At 34.3% G+C, this 27,380-nt stretch overlaps 1 protein-coding gene across 2 annotated transcripts in view; it reads left to right on the forward strand.

The window, feature by feature from the left end:
• LOC114343282 (zinc finger protein 83-like) overlaps positions 1–27,380 on the forward strand; it is a 70,713-nt gene that overhangs the window by 38,839 nt on the left and 4,494 nt on the right. Inside the window, exon 4 of one of the 2 annotated variants that reach the window (XM_028294093.2) lies at positions 16,203–18,311. The exons of the other annotated variant lie outside the window; for it this stretch is intronic. Coding sequence (XP_028149894.2) covers positions 16,203–17,524 — 1,322 coding nt within the window. The 3' untranslated portion in view covers positions 17,525–18,311. Of the gene's footprint in view, positions 1–16,202; positions 18,312–27,380 lie in introns of those variants that run through there. 2 annotated transcript variants of the gene reach the window in all.

Genomic DNA, 27,380 nt, shown 5'->3' on the forward strand with positions numbered 1-27,380 from the left:
TACCCACTTCAACCCCTGGAGGTGGGGTAGGGGCAACTTTAAAATCTTAAATAGAAACCCCCATTTGTTATTGCATATTTGGATTCAGAGCCGTCTCAACCATACACGGCGCCGGGATGCAAGACTCATCTTTGCGCCTCCTTTTGTCAGAATATAAGATTATATAGTTTATATGTACGCTAAAATTAAAACTAATGGCTTTCTTTATTTATTATTTATACAAGGTGGGCCAAAGAAAACAGTCCACCTCGATATTTGGCAGTAGTTTTCTCCTGAAGCTATTTTCTTGTGTAATTTTTGCAATTAATTAGTTTTGATGGGAAATAAGCCACAATAAGACACAAATCGGGTGTCGTTGTCAAAATACAAAAAATATTAATATTTAAAAAAATAATTTTATTAACGTTTCGACGCCCAAATCAGGTGTCGTTGTCAAAATATAAAAAATATTAATGTTTTTTGTATTTTTACAACCCGATTTGGGCGTCGAACCGTTAATAAAATCATTTTTTTTTGTAAAATTGTGGCTTATTTCCCATCAAAACTGGTTAATTGGCAATAGTTATTAGATTTTAAGGAAATGCCGAAACAGGTCGTTTTTTATTTTTAAATTACAATTTTTTGATATATATTTCATACTAGTGACGTCATCCATCTGGGCGTGATGACGTAATTGATGATTTTTTTAAATGAGAATAGGAGTCGTGTGTAGTAGCTCATTTGAAAGGATGTTCAATTCTTTATTCAGAAATATAAACATTAGTATCATTACTTATACAGGGTGGACAAAAAATAATAATTTTTGAATTAAATTAATTGACAGAAAAAGAAGAATCTATGTAATATATTTAATCAAAATACATTTTATTGGTACAGAAAATAGTAAAAAATGTTTATTTGGAAAATAAACATTGCTTTTCGCTTAAATTAAATGTTTAAACTGCTAAGAGGTAGGTGGGAGGCTGTTTGTGATTTCATTTAAGCGAAAAGAAATGTTTATTTGTGAAATAAACATTTTTTTCTATTTTCTGACAGCAGTACAATGTATTTTGAGTTAAATAAATTACATACATTCTTCTCTTTGCGTCAATTAATTTAATTCAAAAATTATTTTTTTGGCCATCCCTTTTAAATGAGCTACGCACGACCCCTATTCCCATTTAAAAAAATTATCGATTACGTCATCACCCTCAGATGGATGACGTTACCAGTATGAAATATATGCTAAAAAATTTCAATAAAAAATAAAAATCGAAATGTTTCTCCATTTCCTTAAAATCTAAAATAACTACTGCCAAATATCGAAGTGGACTGTTTTCTTTGGTCCACCTTGTATATTAAAAAACATGGTTTCAGTATTCAAAAGAGATCAATCTTATAAACTATACCATTCTTTTTTAAAGTAGGTAGGTATATCAAAATCAACTTTTCTAGCTTTTAAGTTGGAAAAAGTTTTTTTCTTCAAACGTCAAATAATGATGACATTACTTATCTAACTTGATCCTGTCAAAGTTTGATGTCTCCGCCGGCAGCAGTTTTTTTCCCATTTCTTTAAGGCGGAGGGGAAAATGTTGTCATGGCAACAATATGAAACATGTCACAAAGCAACAATACAAATGTCATTAACAACAATTAAGCATCATTTTTATTTATAGTAATATTAAAAGTACAATTAGTTAATGAGGCATTTTCAAAATTGAAACCGTGCAAAAATGTTCCCGACTCTTGATACGCATTGGTAATTGTTGATGATACTGATGGTCGAGCACAACTTTCTGCAATCATTCCCGATGTTGGCGAATCATAACTTAATTATTTTAATTTCTAACATCTAGACGACTTGGATAGTTGTCACAGTTAATTTCGAGTAAAAATAGCGTATGAATTGTACTATTTATGGTTGAAAATTGCTACGTTTGAAGAAAAAATAGTATACTTTATTCGGCAAAGAAGCGACTTTCCTTGACTTGCCCTCTATTAAGCGCCGAACGAAGTGATCGAAGTGAAAATATCGGGCGCGTCAAGAAAAGTCATGCTTCTCCGCCTCATAAAGTAATATACTATTTTCTTCAAACGTCAAATAATGATGACATTACTTATCTAACTTGATCCTGTCAAAGTTTGATGTCTCCGCCGGCAGCAGTTTTTTTCCCATTTCTTTACGGCGGAGGGAAAAATGTTGTCATGGCAACAATATGAAACATGTCACAAAGCAACAATACAAATGTCATTAACAACAATTAAACATCATTTTTATTTATAGTAATATTAAAAGTACAATTAGTTAATGAGGCATTTTCAAAATTGAAACCGTCCAAAAATGTTCCCGGCTCTTGATACGCATTGGTAATTGTTGATGATACTGTTGGTCGAGCACAACTTTCAGCAATCAATCATTCCCGATGTTGGCGAATCATGAGGGTTTAAAATTTTAAATTGCTACGTTTGAAGAAAAAATAGTATACTTTATTCGGCAAAGAAGCGACTTTTCTCGACTTGCCCTCTATTACGCGCCGAACGAAGTGATCGAAGTGAAAATATCGGGCGCGTCAAGAAAAGTCATGCTTCTCCGCCTCATAAAGTAATATACTATTTTCTTCAAACGTCAAATAATGATGACATTACTTATCTAACTTGATCCTGTCAAAGTTTGATGTCTCCGCCGGTAGCAGTTTTTTTCCCATTTCTTTACGGCGGAGGGAAAAATGTTGTCATGGCAACAATATGAAACATGTCACAAAGCAACAATACAAATGTCATTAACAACAATTAAACATCATTTTTATTTATAGTAATATTAAAAGTACAATTAGTTAATGAGGCATTTTCAAAATTGAAACCGTCCAAAAATGTTCCCGGCTCTTGATACGCATTGGTAATTGTTGATGATACTGATGGTCGAGCACAACTTTCAGCAATCAATCATTCCCGATGTTGGCGAATCATGAGGGTTTAAAATTTTAAATTGCTACGTTTGAAGAAAAAATAGTATACTTTATTCGGCAAAGAAGCGACTTTTCTTGACTTGTCCTCTATTACGCGCCTATATCGGGCGCGTCAAGAAAAGTCATGCTTCTCCGCCTCATAAAGTAATATACTATTTTCTTCAAACGTTAAATAATGATGACATTACTTATCTAACTTGATCCTGTCAAAGTTTGATGTCTCCGCCGGCAGCAGTTTTTTTCCCATTTCTTTACGGCGGAGGGAAAAATGTTGTCATGGCAACCATATGAAACATGTCACAAAGCAACAATACAAATGTCATTAACAACAATTAAACATCATTTTTATTTATAGTAATATTAAAAGTACAATTAGTTAATGAGGCATTTTCAAAATTGAAACCGTCCAAAAATGTTCCCGGCTCTTGATACGCATTGGTAATTGTTGATGATACTGTTGGTCGAGCACAACTTTCAGCAATCAATCATTCCCGATGTTGGCGAATCATGAGGGTTTAAAATTTTAAATTGCTACGTTTGAAGAAAAAATAGTATACTTTATTCGGCAAAGAAGCGACTTTTCTTGACTTGCCCTCTATTACGCGCCGAACGAAGTGATCGAAGTGAAAATATCGGGCGCGTCAAGAAAAGTCATGCTTCTCCGCCTCATAAAGTAATATACTGTAGCGGTTATTAGTGTAATTACTTCTAATTACAATAAAACTAGCGGTTCGTAATTTATATACGACTTTATTTTTTATTTATACAAGTTTACTTTACAAACTTTAGCTTAAGACTAACTCTATTTACAAATATGTCCTATTTATATATGCGATACAGATATTCCAGAAATATCTACATATCTCCAGCTATGTCCATGTGACCGCTTGCACGTCATCGTCGCTGCATCGGCGTATCTCGAAACATCGATAGTGTTCTGTCTGTCCGGAGACGGGAGCTGGTATACGAGGGTAGGTCAATAATTATTTTGTTACACTGCTCCCCTCTTAAGATCTGAGCGTCCCGATCAGCAACTCTAGATGGCCCAGGATGGCGGAATCTACAGGATTCTCCAGCTCTGCATACACCCCTAGAAAAGAAGTAACAGTCTACTGTCTTTGAAGGGTATGACATCTTCGGGTTCATGCAACACACAGTAATCCGTACGCCAGTTTCTCTGAAGATCACTTCCAGCATGCTTCTCACAATCTTCCAATCCAGATTTTCTACTGCATGGCCAATTTTTGGTAAAGCCAAATCTTTGATGTCATAATTACAGACCATTTTCTTCAAATTAGTTAGAGCACGCCATATGTTCTCGTAGCTTGGCGTGTCCGTATAAGACTTCCTGGTCACTATATACAGCAAAGATCGAGGACCATCTTCCAATCGCAATACTCTTCCAATTTTAGGTTGTTGATTCCTTAACTCGTCCAGGCGGCCGAACTTTCTATTGAATACGGACGAGATTCCTTTAGTCATCTCGAGGTCTTGTGCAACACAGTGGGCTAGAGAGACGTTTTCTGGAACACCAAACAGATCTTGCTGAACTTCTGTGGTCACGCCGAATCTAGCACTCTTTATTTCTGCGTAATTTGACATAAATTGATTAAAACTTGGCTGTGCGACATCTTTCATCTCCTGTTGGAGGACTCGTGCTTCTTCTGTTTCATTTGAGCCAGCATATGGTGCAAGACGATTTATGTGAATAACTTTTGGTTTACCGTTTGGCAACTTCTTAATTCTATATATTACGTCATTTATTTTCTTCTTAACTTCATACGGACACAAGCCTCGACGACGTTGCGGATTATAAAGCCAGACAAGATCACCTGCTTCGAAGCTTTCATTCTTGCATCGAGAATCATATTGATCTTTCATTCTGTCACTGGCTATCTGGATGTGTTGTCGGGCAAGTTCATGAATGTTGTTCATTCGTAATTTCAGGCGGTCAACGTAGTCTTCGCCTGCAACATGTTCCTCGGAAGGTCCGCAGCCAAACTCTAGGTCGCAGGGCAACCGAACTTCACGACCCAACATCAGGCAGGTTGGTGTTTGACCTGTAGTTTCATTTACGGCCGAGCGGTAGGCCATCAGGAATAAATGAATGTGTTGGTCCCAATCTCGCTGATGTTCAGATACAACTTTGGACAAGTGTTTACCCATCGTTCGGTTCATCCTCTCGACCATCCCATCTGATTGAGGATGCAGGGGTGTTGTTCTGGTCTTATTGGCACCAATCAATTTACAAACGTTTTGGAAAAGAGCTGACTCAAAGTTTCGCCCTTGGTCGGAGTGGATCTCCAAGGGAACACCAAATCGGCTAAAGAATTCTTTAACAAGTACCTCTGCAACGGTAGCAGCTTCTTGATTTGGTAATGCATAGGCCTCAGTCCATTTTGTAAAATAATCCATGGCTACCAGGATGTATTTATTTCCAGCATCGGTTTCTGGAAATGGACCTGCAATGTCGATAGCTACTCTTTCCATAGGACTTCCAACATTGTACTGTCTCATGGGTGCTCTCTTTTTACCAACCGGACCATTACCGGATGCACACGGTTCACATTTTCGGCACCATCTTCTTACATCATCTTTACAGTTCACCCAATAGAACCGTTCTCGAACCTTTTGCAGAGTCTTCGTAATACCAAAGTGTCCACCTGATGTACCGTCATGCAACTGACGCAATACTTCTGACACTTTACTTTTAGGTACAATTAACTGAAGCTTAGATTCTGTACCATCATCGTTCTCAAAGGTTCTGTACAGAAGATCATCTTTTAGTACCAGGCAATTCCATTGGCTCCAGTAGGCCTTGACTTCTGGACTACATGCACTAATGTTCTGCCAACTAGGTCTCTCACCTTGCCGCATCCAATCCAATACTCTTTTTATACATGGATCATCTTCTTGGGCGTCTTGTAACTGTTGGGGCTGCCATTGCTCATTAATTACGGTGGTTCGTCTCACGGGGCAAAATCGTTCCTCTAATTTGGCACAGTGATTACAATTCGCACTGCATGGTCGTCTCGAAAGGGCATCAGCATTTGAGTGAACTCTTCCGGCCCTGTGTTCTATCTCGTAATCATATTCTTGTAATCGTTCTAACCATCTTGCCATCTGGCCCTCTGGATTACGGAATTGTATGAGCCATTTTAGAGCAGCGTGATCGGTGCGAAGAAGGAACTTTCTGCCATACAAGTATTTATGGAAATGTTCGCAAGCCTTCACTACACCCAGCAGTTCTCTTCTGGTAACGCAATAGTTTCTTTCCGGTTTCGACAGGACTTTGCTGAAATAAGCGATGACTTTTTCCTGTCCGTCCTGGATTTGGGAGAGAACAGCTCCTATAGCACTGTTGCTAGCATCGGTATCCAAAACAAATTTTCCTGCCTGTCCCGGGTAGCTTAATATCGGTGCACTGATCAGAGCCATTTGTAGTTGTTCGAAAGCTTTTTGGCACTCTTCACTCCATGTATATTCTTTGCCCTCCTCCGTCAACTTTGTTAGGGTCTTGGAGATATTGGCAAATCCTTTGACAAATCGTCGGTAATATGTACATAGGCCAAGGAAACTTCTAATTTCATGTTTATCTTTTGGTACTGGCCAATCTTTAATTGCTTCAATCTTTTCGGGATCAGCTGTTACACCATTACTCGATACAATATGTCCCAAATACTTAACTTCTCGTCGAAACATGTGACATTTCTTCGGACTTAACTTCAAGTTCGCTGCCCTCAATCGTTGAAAGACTTCTATTAGATTCTTGGCATGTTCATCAAAGGACCTTCCAACCACAATTACATCATCCAAGTAAACCAGGCATGTTTTCCATGTTAGACCTCTTAAAACTGCCTCCATTAATCTTTCAAATGTGGCAGGGGCATTACATAAACCAAACGGCATAGCCGTAAACTGCCAAAGCCCTGATCCTATCGAAAATGCGGTTTTCTCCCGATCGGCTGGCTCCATGTCTACTTGCCAATATCCACTTTTTAAATCGAGTGTGGAAAACCAACGAGAACCGGAGAGAGTATCCAATGTATCGTCTATTCTGGGCAAAGGATAACTATCTTTTTTTGTTACCGCATTGAGCTGGCGGTAGTCGATACAAAAACGCGTTGAACCATCTTTCTTCTTTACCAGAACTACTGGTGATGTCCATGGACTGTTCGATGGTTCAATTACCCCTTGTTTGTCCATATCCTTGATAATCTCTTCGGCTTCATCTCTTTTCGCAAATGGAAGTCGTCTAGGCCGTTGTCTGATTGGCTGAGCGTCTCCGGTATTTATTTTATGCGTTACTATGCTTGTTTTGCCCTTATCCTTCTTATCAATAGCAAAAACATCTTGATACTCTATCAGCATAGACCTTACTTTTTCCGTTCGTTCATAGTCAAGGTCTTGGCATCTTTCAATGATCATCTCGACAAGGTCTTTTGGATACTTTGACTTTGATGATTTCTCATTGGTATTCATAGAGCAAATTGAAGCCACGGGAACACACTGTCCGATCAAAGCTCCTCTACTTAACTTAATAGCAGTTTCCCTTAAATTCATAACTCTTACAGGGATGACATCTCGAACTTTTACCAAAGTTTTCGCCGTTAGGAACTCGACATTTTCTACATCTTCGACCATCCTTAAACTTCCCTCTCGGCAGTGTCCATCAAGCATGGTCATCAGAATTTTCTCACTATTACCGGGTATGGTTACGTCGCATGTAGTTAGTAAGCGGATGACATCTTCTTTGTCGTCGTGAAAGGGCAACTCTTCACCGTTGATCCTGAGAACTCCATTTTGAACATCCAATATTGCCCCCACTTTTCGTAGTACGTCCATCCCCAATATGAACTCGTCGGAGATCTCGGCAATTAATACTTGATGTTCAACTGTGGTCTGGCCAATGGATACTGACATATTAGCCTCGCCATATGTATTAATTAGCTCACCAGTCGCTGTTCTAAGCTTTACTGTTGCAGGTGATAATTTATTATGGTCTCGTACTACATCTGGACGTGCGATAGTTCTCGTTGCACCTGTATCCACCAAAAATGATCTACATCTATTACTGATACGACCTTCGATGTATAAGTTGTGGATTCCACCGGAGGACGTAAGGTTGACAGTTACTATGGGGGCTCTAGTTCTCGAGGTCGGCAGTTGCCCCTTGGTGTCGACCCGCTCTAGTTTTCCGACGGCTGTACGATCTTCTTACAATTACGACGAATGTGGCCTACGTCTCCACAATTCCAACATCTAGGCTCGCGTCTCTTTGGCATCTGATTACTTAATACTCTCCGTATCATTTCCTCCAGACGTTCATCGTTGTGTTCGTCACTTTCTTCAATGGTTCTTACTCTATGGCCTCGTGAAGTTTGACTAGCCGTTTCGTGTTCCAATGCAATAGCAAGTGCTTCATCTAAAACTTTCGGTCTTGCTAGTCGTAAAGCTTTCTGTAGTTCATTATCTTTCAGCCCATTGACGAAGGTATCTACTGCAATTTCTTCTAAAACGCTGTCTGGCACCTCTAAATAAGCCAACCGCACCACACGAGCCACATCTGCTTCAAATTCTTGCAGATTCTCACTTGCTCGTTGACTTCTACTTCGCAGTTGTGCTTTGTATACTTGTTGTAGATGGGCATCTCCATAGCGTTTTTCTAGACGAGTGAACAAGGTCTGGTAACATTTTTCTTGACCCTTAGGAATTGATCTTAATATATCTGCAGCATCACCTCGCAAAGCAGCAGTCAAGGAAACAGCCTTTTCTTGTTCGGTCCAATGGTTGGCGGTCGCAATAGCTTCGAATTGTCTAAGGTATATGGACCAAGAGGACTTCCCATCGAATGGTGGTAATTTAAATCTCATATGATGCGATGTTTCGTCTCTCGGTGTTTCATCCTTCACTACAAGATCTAAAGCTACTGCATTAACTGATGGTTGTACTTTTGTATCAGTTATCATGCTCTCTAGTTGTTTGATCTTCTCTTCTAGCATTTCTTTATTGTCGTCTACACTTTTCTGTATCTTATCGAATGTTCTGGAAACTTCTTCAAATTTCTCGTCGGTCTGTCTACAAACGTCTTTTATTACTTGAGAAACACTTTCAAATTTCTCATCGATCTTTTGAGAAACACTTTCAAATTTCTCGTTGTTCTGTCTAGAAGTTTCATCGATCTTTTGAGAAGTCTCGTCGAATCTTTTAGCAACATTTTCGAATTTATCGTCGCTTTTTCTACTAACTTCTTCAAGTTTTTCGTTGTTTTTTCTAGAAGTTTCATCGATCGTTTCAGAAACAGTTTTTAATTTCGATAAGATTACTTGCTCTGCTGACTGGAAGTGGAACGTCTCTGGGTCATCTCCGTTCTTCGTGAGGACATCCTTGAGTCGTGCTTGTAGGACTATCTTGCACCCACTGCTGTCTAATTCGTACTCTTCTAATTGTTCACGGAGCTGTTTTATGGTCAGTTCTTGTAGCAACATCTTTGGTCGGCACACACGTACTTTTCAAAATGTCTAAGTCTTTCCGAATACCGAACAATCAACGCACTTCAATTATTAACGACGAATAAAGTTCAAAAGTCTTTTAAAAGTCTTTCCGAATACCGAACAATTAACGCACTCCGATTATTCTCGACGAATAAAGTTCAAAAGTCTTTTTTTTCACTTTTCATTTATTTACACTCCACACCGTTAACACCACTGTAGCGGTTATTAGTGTAATTACTTCTAATTACAATAAAACTAGCGGTTCGTAATTTATATACGACTTTATTTTTTATTTATACAAGTTTACTTTACAAACTTTAGCTTAAGACTAACTCTATTTACAAATATGTCCTATTTATATATGCGATACAGATATTCCAGAAATATCTACATATCTCCAGCTATGTCCATGTGACCGCTTGCACGTCATCGTCGCTGCATCGGCGTATCTCGAAACATCGATAGTGTTCTGTCTGTCCGGAGACGGGAGCTGGTATACGAGGGTAGGTCAATAATTATTTTGTTACAATACTATTTTCTTCAAACGTCAAATAATGATGACATTACTTATCTAACTTGATCCTGTCAAAGTTTGATGTCTCCGCCGGCAGCAGTTTTTTTCCCATTTCTTTACGGCGGAGGGAAAAATGTTGTCATGGCAACAATATGAAACATGTCACAAAGCAACAATACAAATGTCATTAACAACAATTAAACATCATTTTTATTTATAGTAATATTAAAAGTACAATTAGTTAATGAGGCATTTTCAAAATTGAAACCGTCCAAAAATGTTCCCGGCTCTTGATACGCATTGGTAATTGTTGATGATACTGATGGTCGAGCACAACTTTCAGCAATCATTCCCGATGCTGGCGAATCATAACTTAATTATTTTAATTTCTAACATCTAGACGACTTGGATAGTTGTCACAGTTAATTTCGAGTAAAAATAGCGTATGAATTGTACTATTTATGGTTGAAAATTGCTACGTTTGAAGAAAAAATAGTATACTTTATTCGGCAAAGAAGCGACTTTCCTTGACTTGCCCTCTATTAAGCGCCGAACGAAGTGATCGAAGTGAAAATATCGGGCGCGTCAAGAAAAGTCATGCTTCTCCGCCTCATAAAGTAATATACTATTTTCTTCAAACGTCAAATAATGATGACATTACTTATCTAACTTGATCCTGTCAAAGTTTGATGTCTCCGCCGGCAGCAGTTTTTTTCCCATTTCTTTACGGCGGAGGGAAAAATGTTGTCATGGCAACAATATGAAACATGTCACAAAGCAACAATACAAATGTCATTAACAACAATTAAACATCATTTTTATTTATAGTAATATTAAAAGTACAATTAGTTAATGAGGCATTTTCAAAATTGAAACCGTCCAAAAATGTTCCCGGCTCTTGATACGCATTGGTAATTGTTGATGATACTGATGGTCGAGCACAACTTTCAGCAATCATTCCCGATGTTGGCGAATCATGACTTATTTATTTTAATTTCTAACATCTAGACGACTTTGGTAGTTGTCACAGTTAATTTCGAGTAAAAATAGCATATGAATTGTACTATTTATGGTTGAAAATTGCTACGTTTGAAGAAAAAATAGTATACTTTATTCGGCAAAGAAGCGACTTTTCTTGACTTGCCCTCTATTACGCGCCTCACTTCGTTCGGCGCGTAATATCGGGCGCGTCAAGAAAAGTCATGCTTCTCCGCCTCATAAAGTAATATACTATTATTGCTGCGGTGATATCTATTTTTACTTGCTTTTCTCTACGTATTAAAGCCAATTATTTTTGATGAATTTAAGTTTAGAAAAGACCTTTCTCCTTTAGCTATTGTTACTAGAAAGGTTAAATATTATCCTTAAACATGTAGAAATATTTGGGAAAACGGAGAGTAATTTATTTCAGAATAAGTATATAGCTTAAAACATCGACTGGAGTTGTGTCTATATTTTTAAAAAGTACTGGTAACAATTATGGTATTGGAGCCCAAGCGGGGATTTTTGCAGTAACTCGAGCGCATCAGATTATCATATCGGGAGAAACCTGGTACCCTGTAGATGTACGTCTACCATATATTGGCTCTAAACACAAGTAAGTTCGTTAGGAGGGGGGGAGAAAAATGTATCCTTAGAAATACTCGAAATCGTCAGATTAAGAAAAGGTAAGTTAAGTACATGCAAGACAGTGTAAATTTAAAAAATCTGACAATTTGGGCAAGGCGTAACGAAATGGGTGAGTCACAAAATTTCACAAGAAAAAAACGAATATTTCGCGAAATGAACGATAGATCTAAAAACTAAAAAATACGTTCTCAATGTTTGTCAAAAATCTATCGATGGATACCAAACACGACTCCCCACGGAGAGGGGTGGGGGGTAAATTTAAAATTTTAAATACGAATCCAGCGATATTTCGCGAAATAAACATCAGATCGAAAAAATGAAAAATTATGATCGAAAAAACTTATTCAATATGTTTGAAAAATCTATCGAATGGCAATAAACACGACCCCCTACGGAGGTAGGGTGGGGGGTTACTTTAAAATTTTATAGAGGAGCCCCCATTTTTTATTGCAAATTCGGATTCCTTACGTAAAAATAAGTAACTTTTATTTGAAACATGTTTTTGAATTATGGATAAATGGCGCAATAATCGAAAAAAAACGATTGTTGGAAATGGAAAATTAAATTAAAAATGGAAAGTTCCCACTAAAATTGAAAACTTTACTTAACTTTTTTTGGTTTTAGAACCTACTCTTTACAACCCAATAAGTCCCCAAAGCGCTCGAATGACTGCACATTTAGCATACTATCCTCGCCTACTATTATTCTAACTCATGGAATAGAGATCTTCATAATCTATATCAGACCTGTTTCCAAGCGCTAGTTTTTTTTTTGGTAAATTTAAACATTGTGTTGTTTTTTAAGTGTTCTTCGGAGTTTCTCCAACGCAATATACTTTCCATGAAAGAAATTTCATTGTCACTCCACATTCAATATTGGTCAAAATAGTGTACGCGTCACCTTTTTGAAATTGTTGTCGGAATAATCTAAATGGGCTTCATATTTTATTTCTGTATCGTAGGTGTAGTAAGCCTTAATAGCATTTGTAAAAAAATACCGAAAGTGCACGTATGTTTTTGTTATTTGTAGTTTTTTTAAGGACAAAAAGCGCAAGTTTGAGCCTAGTGTTTAGATTGCGCCCCTTGGACTTGGCGCCCGGGTGCCTCGCTCCCCTTGCACCACCGGTTTAAGACGGCCCTGTTTGGATTGCTTACGTAAAAATAAGCAACTTTTATTCGACACATTTTTTCGAATTGTGGATAGATGGTGCTGTAATCGGAATAGACGATTTATCGTGATACCATAGGTAAATTATTGAAACTGTCTAATATCTCGAGAAATACACTTCCAAATAAAAACCAAAAGACGTTCGATATTTTTGAAAAATCTATCGAATGACACTAAACACGACTCTCCACTCCACCCCCTGGAGGTGGGATGGGGGTAACTTTAAAATCTTAAATAGGAGACCCCATTTTCATTGCAGTTTTGGATTCCCTACGTAAAAATAAGCAACTTTTATTCTACACATTTTTTCGAATTATGGATAGATGTCGCTATAATCGGAAAAACACTATTTATTAGCGCCATCTATCAACAATTCCAAAAAGTGTTTCGAATAAATAAATGTTACTTATTTTTTCATCAGGAATCTAAATCTGCAATAAAACATGGGGATTCCTATTTGATTTTAAAGTTACCCTCCATGTCCTATGCAATAAACTAATATTTAGATATTATTTACTAATTTATTTCAAATTTTTTATCTTATTGTGTTCATGTTTTAATGAAATTAACGCGATTATTTCATTCATAGGATATTCTGACCAATAGAAAGCTACAGAAATCTGAATTAAATCGATAATTTTTGATAATCTCCCGTCGTTAAGTATATTACGTCAGATGCCCTTCGTTGCTACGAAAAAATACATTCAGTGACATTAATGACAATTAATGTTTTAAAAATTATAAAAGTGATGACTTTCAATCGTCAAATATTTATAAAAACTGTGTGTTTAATGGTACTTACATAAATAAATTACAATAAAATTTTGGTTTTGAACAGTTTTATTCATGAAATAATCGCAACAAATTGCACTCGACCTCTGAAATTAATATAGAATTTCAGAGCTCTTGTGCAATTACTACTGAAAATTCTTTGAAATAGAATTATTTTGACATAATATTCATAAGTCAAATCAGTGGACAATCACAATGGTTTTGAATATCGTCGTCATTGAAACCATTATCGTCGTCATAGTAACCAATTTTATTGAAAGTTTGATTTTGACAACGTTGTCAAACAACGTATGCATTTGTGTTTTCGCTGCAATTTTTAAAAAATTACATGGATTCATCGGACGAAGAGATCCCGGAAGCTGTCTTGATAGCCGCCGCGGAAGCAAATTTAAATTTGTTGCCTGCCAAATCCAAAGAGAGGTATCAAAAACAATTTGTCCATTTTGTGAACTGGTGCGAATCTATGAAAGTAAGGAGCTATAAAGAGGAAGTATTTTTGGCATACTTTTTAGAATTGAGCTAAGTGCTTAAATCAAACACACTTTATAAGTTTTATAAACTAACAACTTTTTTGAAAAAAACAAAATATTGGTTTTCGAACACAAAAAACAAAAATTTTTAGTAAAGAAGATAAATAGTCAAATTGATGTTAGACGCACCAAACGAGATATATCTTATGATAAAAGTAGTTACCATTTTTGGTTTATCTGGAGCTTGTCGTAGAGCCGAACTTACGAAAATCACTCTCGACGATATTGAAGACAAAGGGAATCTAATAATCGTCAAAATTACGGACTCGAAAAACAACTCTGCGAGATCATTTGTTGTCTCAGAAGAAATAAACAATGGAATGTTTTTGAAGCTATACAGAGAATACGTCAGTTTATGACCTTCAACCACAACTCATCGGCGTTTGTTTATAAAATACCAGAAAGGAAAATGTACAGTGCAATGTGTAGGAATTAATACATTTGGAAAAATTCCCTCCGAAATTGCAGTCTTTTTGCATCTACCCAATCCTGAACGTTACACAGGACACAGCTACAGACGCTCATCAGCAACATTCCTAGCCGATTCTGGTGATACGATTACAAATATAAAACGTCTAGGAGGTTGAAAACAACTTCTGTAGCCGAAGGTTACCTAGAAGACTCTGAAAAGCAAAAAAGAGATGTGTGTAACAAAATTTTAACTATCGATTCTCTAGAACCATCTACACCTAAGTCGAGTGATCACAGCGAGCACAGGTCGAGGGAGAATACACAGTGCCAATTCAAGGATCAGCTTGCATCCGTTATAAATTTGCAGAATGCTGCGAATTGCTCATTTGTTTTTAATATTACGAAGCAATAGACGTTCTTCTTTTTCCACTAAATATTTTGTTGTATTTACTAGTAAATAAAAATTGATATAACTCTATTTGTTGCGACTTTTTCCAAACATACGGCCGTAGAAAAAATATTGTTCCTAACTCATGCGGAAAGTGTCTTTTCCGCACTCGACTGCTTGCCCGAACTCCGCTATCGCGTCGTTCGGGTCAACGGCAGTCGCGTGCGGGAAAGTATCACTTTCCGCACTAGTTAGGAAATAGTATATTGTGCAACAAGTGCAGAAAGGTACTAATTTCTCACGAGTTTGAAAAGTTGCGGTACGAGCGCAAGCGAGTGCCGCAATTCAAACGAGTGAGAAATTACCTTTCTGCACGTGTTTCACACTATACTTTTTCTACAAGCACAGTTTTTCCTAAAAATAAAAATCACAATTTCCAAACGACGATTAATTATAATAGGTACCTATGTGATAAATTTTAAACTGTATTTAATTAATACCTACTAATCAATTTAAATTCCTTATACCTAAATAAATTGCACAGAAATCAGTTAAAAAATTAATTCACTGCCTTAATTTGTTTAAATTTAAACAATTATTACACATTATTGACATTATATTTATGCAGTCACGGATTTACACAAAACCTACTTCATTCGACGTCTCTTGCACAGGTTGCTAAATCCTTATTGGTTATTTGATAATTATAAAATGTTTAATAAGAATAAAATTGTAAAATAAAACAGTTGTAACATCCATAATTTAGTTTCTATGCTATAGTTAAATATAATAATTGTCTTATAGGTTATATATTTGTCTAAAGTTTAACCACGGATGTAAACAGAATATAACGTTACTCAGAATGCGGTAGTCCACGGATGTAAACAGAATATAACGTTACTCAGAATGAGGTAGTCAACTGTGCAGAAAAGAACTTTGCGGCACAGAAACGTCACTTTGCGGCACAGAAACGTCACTTTTCTGCACACAAACGTCAAATATCTTATACTGTGAGAAAATATCAAGTTTGCTAACATAAAACCGTGCAGAAAAGTGCACTTTGAATAGTGGTTGTAGAAAAATAACTATTCCGATTATATCACCATCTGTCCACAATTAGCAAAAATGTCTCGGATAAAAGTTGCTTATTTTTACGTAAGCAATCCAAATCTGCAATAACAAATGGGGGTTTCTATTTAAGATTTTAAAATTATCCCCACCCACCTCCAGGGTGTGGAGTGGGGGGGGGTCATGTTTTATTATTTTGTGTATCGGTTTATTATTTTGTGTCTGGATTAATTTTTCTCTTCTAAAAAATGGTTTGTATTTTAGGTTTTACTCAGGAGGATAATAAAACGAAAAATATCGAGACAATTTTTGAACATTCATCCCAGGAAGCACACGGTATGAGACGAGACGCTGAAGGGAACACCGTAAATAAAAATATAAAAGTTCAGACTACACAGGGATCTTACAATTGTGAAATTTGTTTCAAGAAATTTTCTCACACATCTAAATTGAAAAAACATTTGATGGTACACAACGGAGAAAAATCTTACAAGTGTGAGATTTGTTTGAAGAGATTTACTCAACTAGGGAATTTGAAACAACATTTGAGAATGCATACAGGAGAAAAACCTTATACGTGTGAAGTTTGTTTTAAGAAATTTGCTCAAGCGAGATATTTGAAAGGACATTTAATGGTACACACTGGAGAAAAACCACATCACTGTGAAATTTGTTTTAAGCAATTTCCTACAGCATGTAAATTGACAAGACATTTGGTAGTGCACAGTAAAGTAAAGCCTTACAAGTGTGAAATTTGTTTTAAGCAGTTTGCTCGAACATATGTTTTGACAAGGCATTTGAGAGTGCACACTGGAGAAAAATCTTACGAGTGTGAGATTTGTTTGAAGAGGTTTACTCAACTAGCGAATTTGAAACGACATTTGAGAACACATACAGGAGAAAAACCTTACACGTGTGAAATCTGTTACAAGAAATTTACTGAAGCGAGAAATTTGAAAGCACATTTGGTGGTACACACTGGAGGAAAACCATATAAGTGTGAAATTTGTTTTGAGCAATTTCCTACAGCAGATAAATTGAAAATACATTTGATAGTGCACATTGGAGGAAAGTGTTACAAGTGTGAAATTTGTTTCAAGACGTTTGCTCGAAAATATCAGTTAACTGAACACTTGAAAGTTCACACTGGAGAAAAGCCACATAAGTGTGAAATTTGTTTTAAGGAATTTATCCAAGCAAGTAATTTGAAAAAACATTTTATGTTACACACCGGAGAAAAACCTTATAAGTGTGAAATTTGTTTGAAGAGGTTTATCCAAATAGGGAATTTGAAATATCATATGATAAAACATACAGGAGAAAAAGCTTACAAGTGTGAAATTTGTTCCAAGAAGTTTGCTCAAAAATATCATTTAACTGGACACATGAAAGTTCACCCTGGATACAAACTTCTTAGGTGTGAAATTTGTTTTAAGCAACTTTCTACCACAAGTAACTTGAAAACACATTTGAGAGTGCACACTGGGGAAAAACCGTACAAGTGTGAAATTTGTTTCAAGAAGTTTACTCAAAAAAATAATTTAACTGGACACATGAAGAGTCACAATGGAAAAAAACCTAAGTAATTTTCTACAGCAAGTAAAGTGAAACTACATTTAGTAATGCACATTGAAGAAAAGCCTTCCAAGTCTGAAATTTGTTTTAACCCTTTCGAAAGTTTGGGTGCAGTTTGCTCGAAAAGGTCATTTAATGAAAGTTCACTGTTTCAGTGTTTCCCACACCGTTTTGCTCCGTAGACCATTTACCAACACTTTTTGGGTTTAAATAGACGCCCTAATGTCATATTTTTTTAAATTTACTAGCTGCGATTAAGTCTGTTTAATAAAAAACTTTAATTAGTCTAATTTTTTTAAATTTAAATCTAATTTTTTTAAATTAGTCTCAGCATCCGTTATGGCTTGCAAATTGTAGAAGCCTCGGAGGTGTAACCAGAGAAGGTTCCCATTGTTTTCAGTCTGGTGGGATGTAGAGAGTAACATTATGTTGTTTTATATGCCATTAGATTGAAAACTTAGTCTTTTACTCTGATTATTGATATAATGTTATTAGATTTATAATATTGAGGTTTGCTTCCGACCAGATATATAATTTTAGTTCAGAGAAATAAGGAAAAAAATATCCTGTTGGTGACACAACCCCCTCCAGGCCTAAACCAAATTTTTGGAGTAGTATGGTCATCTATAATAATAACCTATATGTTTCCTGCAACCGATTTTGATTATATACATAGTTTTAAACAAATGAAGATCAAAAAACGGTAAATTTTCGCTTTTTTCGTCTATTACTAATAAATTGGGCATTTTAAACAAATTTGAGAGTAATAAACTCATAAACCGTATAAAAAACTTCAATATGGCGTTCGCTGAATATGTCTATCCTTATTGGTTGCTTAGAAAATTGCAAAATAAATAATAAATTTTGAGTTTTTATAAATATTCATAATTAATGTAAAAATTAACTTAGAACCTTCTTATTACACGGAATGCTGAGACTTATGGTGCTTAAATCATACCCTAAATTTCAAAGCAATTGGTCAAATAGTTTAAAAGTTATTTAATTTGTTTATCCAAAATTAATTTTTTTTGTAACATTTTAAGTCAGAAAATGATGAAGTTACAGTAATATTTTGGATAGTTTATGAAAGAAGAAAATTTACAGTATTAATTTAATTTAAAAAAAAATGACAAAAAATAATTATAAATATTGCAAAATAATTTTGCAAAAACATGTGAATTAAAAAAATGGGGGGGCTAACTTTGTCCCTAATTGTCCTAGGACAGTTGTTTTTCTTTCTAAATGTGTATAAAAATTCAGTCTTTCTAAATATGAAAAAATAATGTTTCTACCTTTATTGGGCTTGTCCCGTGGAAATAAAAAAACAAAACGGGTAACGGTTAAAAAGTTATTCTAATTGTTTATAAGTAAGCAAAAAATCGACATGTTTTTGCAAAATAATTTTACACTGTTTAAAATTATTTTTTGTCATTTATTTTTAATTAAGGTAATAGCATAAATGTTCTTCTTTCATAAACTGTCCGAAGTATTATTGTAACCTCATAATTTTCTGACTTATAGTGTTGCAAAAAAAATGAATTTGGGATAAACAAATTAAATAACTTTTAAACTATTTGACCAATTGCTTTGAAATTTAAAATATAATTTAAGTACAAGAAGTATCGGCACTCCGTGTAATAAGAAGATTCTAAGTTAATTTTTGCCTAAGTTATGAATATTTATATAAACTCGAAATTTATGATTTATTTTGCAATTTTCTAAGCAACCAATAAGGATGGACATATTCAGCGAACGCCATATTAAAGTTTTTTATACGATTTATGAGTTTCTTACTCTCAAATTTGTTTAAAGTGCGTAACTTTTTGGTAATAGACGAAAAAAGCGATAATATACCGTTTTTTGATCTTCATTTGTTTATAACTATGTATATCATCAAAATCGGCTGCAGGAAACATATAGGTTAATAATATAGATGTCCATACTACTCAAAAAATTTGGTTTCGGCCTGGAGGGGGATGTGTCACGAGAAAAATCTTATTTCTCTGGACTATTTATAGTATTCCACATTTTTTTGTGTTTGCACCAGCTTCATGAATTTTATTTTGATATAAGTCGTTTTTGTTTTTTTTTAATAAACTTTTAAGATTATTTCTACAATTTTTATAATCAACATTAAGAGCGTAGGCGCAAATATTTACGGATATACCTACTTTTGCTTTCTTTACACAGCAAATTACATGTCCAATTACATGTAAAAAATTCTTACTGGTATGGAGATATAAACATTGGTTGACAATGGCATTGTCATGATTAACTTAGATATGGCTTTTGAATGTTCTTGAATAACCGTTACTTGTATAATCGCTTAAATTATTATTTCAGTTATTTAATATGATCATTTTTTCACTTACTATGTATTCCGTGATTATAATAGATAATTTATATAATAATAATTTATATGCTATACATTAAAACTAATAATCGAGATAAGAGTAAAAGTGATTTTTTTAATAATACATTGTTACTATGGAACGATTAGATAAACTTTGAACATCTTAACAACAAAATACTTGGATCACAGAATTTGTCCTGTTGTATTCTCTGCTTCGATCTTCCATAAATAATAAACAATTAATAACTTTTTATTAATTTCACATCTTAAGTCAATTATTTATCAAATACAACATCAATATTATTTAATAAACAACTCAAAATATTGCTGCAGCTGTGTCAGTGTCAAATATTTAGTAACCTTGTTTGTCAATGTCTTGTCACCACATTCTGTTCAACTGAGTGCGTTGTATGACAAAGATAGCGAATGGTCGATTTGGAAAATACCACCACAGGCATGGTGTTCATTTTTTACGAATCCTGAAAAAAGTAGTTAATATTTTTGAAAAATTTAAACTCAGAATGAAAGACTACATTATTCCCGAGGGCTGAAAAATCCCTTGGAATAAATAAAAAATTTCTTTTGAAATTAAAAATCACACTAAATTTTCTCTTTTTTTTCACCCTTGTAACTTATTAAAATAAACATTAAAGAAGTTTTCAGGGACTTTCGGCCCTCGGTAAGAACGTAATCTTTCATTCTGCGTTTAAATCTTTTAAAAATACTTCTAGTTTTCTCAGTATTCGAAAAAAATTAGGAGCCGAAATTTGCGTCTATTCCCTTCAGTGTTGGCGAACATTGCTTTATTAATTTGTTTTTAAGAAAATCTCATCGCTTGATTAAATATATCAACCCCACCGATATCCAAGGTTTTATTTTTGCTATTTTTTTATTTAAGCTTTTTATCTACCTAGGGGTTTGTATGTAATTATTTAACTTATTTATAAATGTATCATACAATAATTTGAGAATTCATTTTGTTGATATAAATTGCATTCCAATGTTCATTTCTTAAAAGCTGTTTTAGTTTTCCGATATTAAGGTTTTTAATTATGACTGGAGATTTAGATGTAGCAAATTTTTGAGTTTCATTATTTATAAAAACAGCTGGAGTAAATTGATCAGCCATGTCAGTATGAAAAAGGATAGGATTAATATTAATTTACTGTTTTAAATTAGATAAAAAAGATCAAAAAAGATGTTTTAAATTAGTTTGAATTTTTACAAAAATATGATGATTTATATTTAATGTTTATTAAAAACTTTTGATATACAATGTGTGTTTTTATTGTTCGGGAGTCCCGCATGCCAACTGGAACCAGGGCCCGCTAATCTATCATTACGCTACTGTAGCAAATAGTAGAAGCAGGAAAAATTAAACAGAAAACGCATCAAGAAAAATAATCAATATTTCTTAAGAATTTAAAATCGCAAAAAATTTACAGGGTATTTTATTTGAAATAAGAAAGTTCAGTAGATTTCCAGAAAAACGGAAGATCTGACAACAATGTAATTACCAGTATAATATCGGCCGAATTAGTAAACCTTTACATAACAAGATCTATAAAAATCGTGCAAGCCGTTTCCGAGATAATTGAGGGTTTCCATACATAAAACTCACTCTGTGCAACGCTCTGTATAAATACAAATAATAATCCTAAAGAAATATAAAAATGTATTGAATTTCTAATAAAAAACAGTCAAAACTCATCTATTGGGACCATGCATGTTCGGAAAAGCGACACCTGGTTTCTTCGCTCTGCACTTTTATTCGCACTTTTAATTATATTGGCCAATCATATGGTCCTGGTTACTGGATAATTGTCAAGGCCATAGTCCAAAAAAATAATGAGAAGAAAAAATATGATTTAGGTTATGTTATTAAAACCTAAACAATTGTATGTAGTAAATAAAATTAGTTATTAAAATGCAGTACTGCAAGCAAAATACAATTAATTAAATTTACCTTTATATAATAATTGCATATCATATCAATATTGTGAAGCAATATATAATTTTTCTTCTTAAATGACAGTAGGTATGAAATGTACGTCAATTTGACAATTTCAATTGACAATATGAATTATTTAAGAAAGTTGCAATATTTCTCCTCTATTCGCACACGATCGTTTCGCGTATCCCTTCCGAGTACTTGCACACCGCGAATACCGATCATCGATGTTTATAGTAGGGCTTTTCATCGATTGTCATTTGTTTCGAGCTTCTGTCATATGTCGTCTAATATTAATATATCTATACGTCACACGTAATTGGTATATACCAATGATACAAACCAAAGACGAATGACGTAGATATCTTAATATTATACGACACATGGCAGAAGCTCGAAACAAATGACTGTTGTTGAAAAGCCCTATATATGCTGCTGATAATTCTACATAAAAATGTTGTTTCTGGTTACTGTGTTATAATTTCTGGTATAGTCGGTTCGCTAAACTCAGACGCAACTGGCTAGATATTTTAGTCGATAATTTTTTTGTTTTTTGCCATTTTTGGAAAAATTGGCAAAATTACTAACTATTAAGTGATTATTAATTATTTAGTAATTATTTTTTGCCAATTTTACTAAAATTGGCAAAATTACCGACTAAAATATCTAGAAAGTTGCGTCTGAGTTTAGCGAACAGACTATAATAATGCTTTACCAACTGACGTTAAGCCTAATAATATCCAGGTAGAACTTCTGCCGTAGCAATAATTATGTTGATGTGATGATTGATGTTACAGATGATATTGTTTCATTTGATATCTGTGATTGATTTACGCGTAGTTATTTTATATTTTACTTATTTCCAAAGACTTACTTAAAACAAAGGTACAGCTTATGTATGTACAAGACAATAAACATATTTTAGTATATTATTGGGTAGAATTTTGCTGTCGGCAAAAGCATTTTATGTATTCTGCTTTATTTTGTATCTGAATTCATTTTTCTCCTGTAAAAAATGGTTTTTATTTTAGGTTTTACTCGGGAGGAGAACAAAACGAAAAATATGGAGACAATTTTTGAAAGTTCATCCCATAAAGGACCGTGTATGAGTCGACACGCTGAAGGGAAAACCTTAAATAAAAATATAAAAGTTCAGACTACACAGGGACCTTACAATTGTGAAATTTGTGTCAAGAAGTTTTCTCACGCATCTAAATTGAAAAAACATTTGATGGTACACACTAGAGAAAAAACACATAGGTGTGAAATTTGTTTTAAGCAATTTTCTACAACAGATTACTTGAAAAAACATTTGGTAATGCACATTGCAGAAAAGCCTTACAAGTGTGAAATTTGTTTTAAGCAGTTTGCTCGAAAAGGTCATTTAACTGAACACATAAAACTTCACACTGGAGAAAAACCACATAAGTGTGAAATTTGTTTTAAGCAATTTTATACAGCAAGTAATTTGAAAAAACATTTGGTAATGCACATTGAAGAAAAGCCTTACAAGTGTGAAATGTGTTTTAAGCAGTTTGCTCGCAAAGGTAATTTAACTGAACACATAAAACTTCACATTGGAGAAAAACCACATAAGTGTGAAATTTGTTTCAAGCAATTTTATACAGCAAGTAACTTGAAAAAACATTTTATGTTACACACCGGAGAAAAACCTTATAAGTGTGAAATTTGTTTGAAGAGGTTTGCTCAAAAATGTTATTTAACTGAACACATGAATGTTCACACTGGAAAAAAACCTAATAAATGTGAAATTTGTTTTAAGCAATTTTATACAGCAAGTAACTTGAAAGCACATTTGAGAGTGCACACTGGGGAAAAACCTTACATGTGTGAAATTTGTTTCAAGAAGTTTACTCAAAAATGTAATTTAACTGAACACATGAAGACTCACAATGGAAAAAAAGTTTCTAAGTAATTTTCTACAGCATGTAAAGTGAAACGGCATTGGATAATGCACATTGAAGACGGGCCTTACAAGTCTGAAATTTGTTTCAAGCAATTTGCTCGAAATAGGTCACACTGTAGAAAACCCTCATAAGTGTGTAATTTACAAGTAACTTTAAAGCACATTTGAGAGTGCACGCCATGGAAAAACCTTACAAGTGTGAAATTGGTTTCAAGGCGTTTGGTCAAAAATGTCATTTAACTAAACACATGAAGACTCACAATGGAAAAAATTCCAAGTAATTTGCTTTAAAGACAGCTTAATAAAATGGGAACTGAATGTTTGAGCCAGCGATTCCTCGTATACTGAGCATAAAAGTAATCTCGCATCGCGAATTCTGCTTCGCTGTGATAAGAGCAGCCGACATCGTTGAGTTAAAAGCATCATTGGAACGAATTCTTGGCTACCACGAACTAGTTATATGTACAGGAGATTTTCAGGAGGATATTTGTGAAGATAAACGCCAAAAAAATTAAAATTAAGCGACAGTAAGCAGCGACATAAAACTTACAAAAGGAAGTTCACTATTTCAGTGTTTCCCAAACCGTTTTGCTCCGTAGACTATTTACCAAATGCACTTTTGTTAGTTGATACATTGTCTTCTCACAAAAATAAAAACATATGAGTTTAATTCGTATTTTATTGAAAATAATACTAATATTTTGGTGAAATACAGAAAGATAAATTAATACACAATTGATGCTTGTTTTTACTTAATGGGGGGATGATCCGGATGCTGTGATGCAAATTATTTAATTGGTGATAGAAAGTGTTACGATTCAAAAAAACAAAAAAAAATGTTAATTTTTTTGATCACGTCTTATTCAGAAACCAGTTACTTGTTTAATTTAAAACTTTCGTGAAGCGATATTTGATATTCAGAGTTTTCTTTGCCTCCCGGCGAAAAGACAAGTCCGGTTTCACAAAGTAAAGTTACCTTGTGGTTAAGAGATAACCACTAGTTACACTGAAATAAGCGTTCCACAATATAAGGTCAACGGCGAAGTCGTGGTTAACTGACAAAATTTTTAACTAGAAGTTGGAGTGATGGGTAAGCTCTTAACCAGAGAATCCTAACCGAATTTCGTTTTTTTGACATTACAGAATGTAGAGTGTAGACACATAAATTGTTAATTAAGCAAAATATGAATTTATATGATGTACCTAAATGCGTTTAGCATTTTAGCGGCCAATAGTATTTCAATTTTTAAATGATTTGCTTCCTGGGGTAATTATTAATACACATATAGTTTCTTGTTTGCTACATATTTTGATAATTAACAGTATACAGTAGCGCGTCATCAATATAACTTTGGGAGATAATATCATACCTATTTTAGGAAGGTCTGCGAAACTTTGGCAACAGTGGTAATCTTTGACATTATTTCAATTTTGACAATTATACTCATAAGTGCGCTAAATGCAAGTAATAGAAAACAATTTTATTATTAGTAAATAAATATTTATAAAAATAAACCAAAATAGGTGAAGATTTTATTAAAAGCGTGTATTTTGGGTTTTTTATATACTTGCATTAGAATTCGAAATATTTTTACGTAAAATATATTTACCTACATATAACTAAAACTCACAATTAAAAATAATATATTTTTTCAAATAGTCCAACAATTTGTTCTATTACACAAAAATATAATAAATGAATAATTATAAATAAACACCACTTTCCTATGAAACAACAATACCGAATTCTTAAAATAATACACTACTGCTTCTTCTTCTTAACGTGTCCTATCAAGTCCCCTTGACGTTGCTGGCGATTAACATGGCAAAACTGTCTCTGTCTCGAGCTATTCTAAATAGTTGATCTGCTTTCTTTATACGCTATGAGATCGTAGGTAGAGGGGATAATTAAAAATTCGCGAGCGTCAGTAGTGACAAGTATGTAAGTTTTTACTGGAGATTAGACATAAATGTCAAAGTGATTAATTTAAAACATTGAAATTAAAAACATTAATAGGAAATAATATTAGTTGGTCAAAGCTGTGGTGTATATTTTTACCTTAAATATACTTATACGTTTTAAATACTGAATTTAAGTTTTTTTAATATTTCGTAATATGTAATTATAAATTAATCTAAGCGCCATCTACAGGATAATTGTGAAAGTATCCGAAGTAAGAAATTATTATTTCATTAATAGAACGTTAAAATAATTTAATTACTTTTTTGAGTTGTAAATATTAAGCGATAACAATTAAATAATAAATTTAAAAATTACCGGTGAAAGTTGCATTAGTAATCCGCTAGGAGCGACACCATCGAAGCTCAGAGCGTATACCTGTCCACTCCCTGATATTCTTCAACCAAGAGGCCTGTTTTCTACCTACTACGCTACTGCACTGAACAGATATCGATAAAGATAACAGAACAGCATAGGGATTACGAACACTCGATACTAATCGTATCCGCCATGTTTTACCATAAGGCGCTATGGTAAAACATTGCGGATACGTTTCGTATCGAGTGTTCGTAATCACACTGCAGATAAAAGAAAATCTCACGCAGGTTTGTCAAAATGACAGTGACAATTTCTCGATGTTGCCTAATTAGTTATTCAAAATCTAGGCATGGGAGAAAAAAGTTTATTTGAAGAAAGTATATTTTTTTGTTCTTATTAATGGCGGTACATGCTTCTTTTGGCAATATTTTATTTAGTTATAGAGTAATTTCCACATACTAACATACTTCTCAAATTGGGCTCTGTACCGCCATTATTTAATATATGTATTACGAATATGTGTGCCAAATATCTCGACGAAATATTCAAAATTACAGCCGCAATCTTGGACTGCGTTTGTTGCTACCTGTTGATCGCTACTGTGGCCTCTTAACAATTTAATTTTAACGATTTTGGTGAAAGATCTGGAAACACGTAAATATTATTCCTAAACAAAATGTAAAATTTATAATGAATTAATACCTATACGACGTGTCTACTTAATTGGCCACGTATGGGAAACCTTTTTTGATATTAATTTTACGAAAAAAAGATACTTCAAAATTCATAAGTTCTACATAGTCTAAAACCTAAGATGCAACCATCAGATATCAAGTTTTGTCAATCCTGTCAGTGCCGGTTTAACCTAACTTCGGGCCCTGGGCGCTGGAGGTTTAGGGGCCCCATTAATTGCCATTCGTTGTCAGTATTTTAACAAGAAAACACGTGCATTAACTATAAAGGTTTATTGTAAAATCCATAAAATATTTTTTTAAACAAGCAAGAAGAATAGCAAACGTAAAAAATAATCCCGGGCCGGCGTAGCTCAGGCGGTAGTATGCTTGACTCGCGTGCTGGTAGGCCGGGGTTCAAATCCCAGCGTCGGCAAGAACAACTAGACATTTTTGAAATGTCTATAGGACCCAGGTCGACTCAGTCTGAATAAAATGAGTGCCTTGGGTAAAACCAGAGGTAATAATAGTCGGTTGAAGTGTAGCACTGGCCCTGTTACCCTCCTTGTATACCGTAGGCCCTAAATATAGCAGACTACCCTGCTATGCTCCCAAAGCCGTGTCAGCGGTATAAAACGGAAGACTATTATTATAAAAAATAATCAAAAAAATACATTTAAAAACATA

The sequence above is a fragment of the Diabrotica virgifera genome, chromosome 6, assembly GCF_917563875.1.
Source record: "Diabrotica virgifera virgifera chromosome 6, PGI_DIABVI_V3a".
NCBI lineage: Eukaryota > Metazoa > Arthropoda > Insecta > Coleoptera > Chrysomelidae > Diabrotica > Diabrotica virgifera.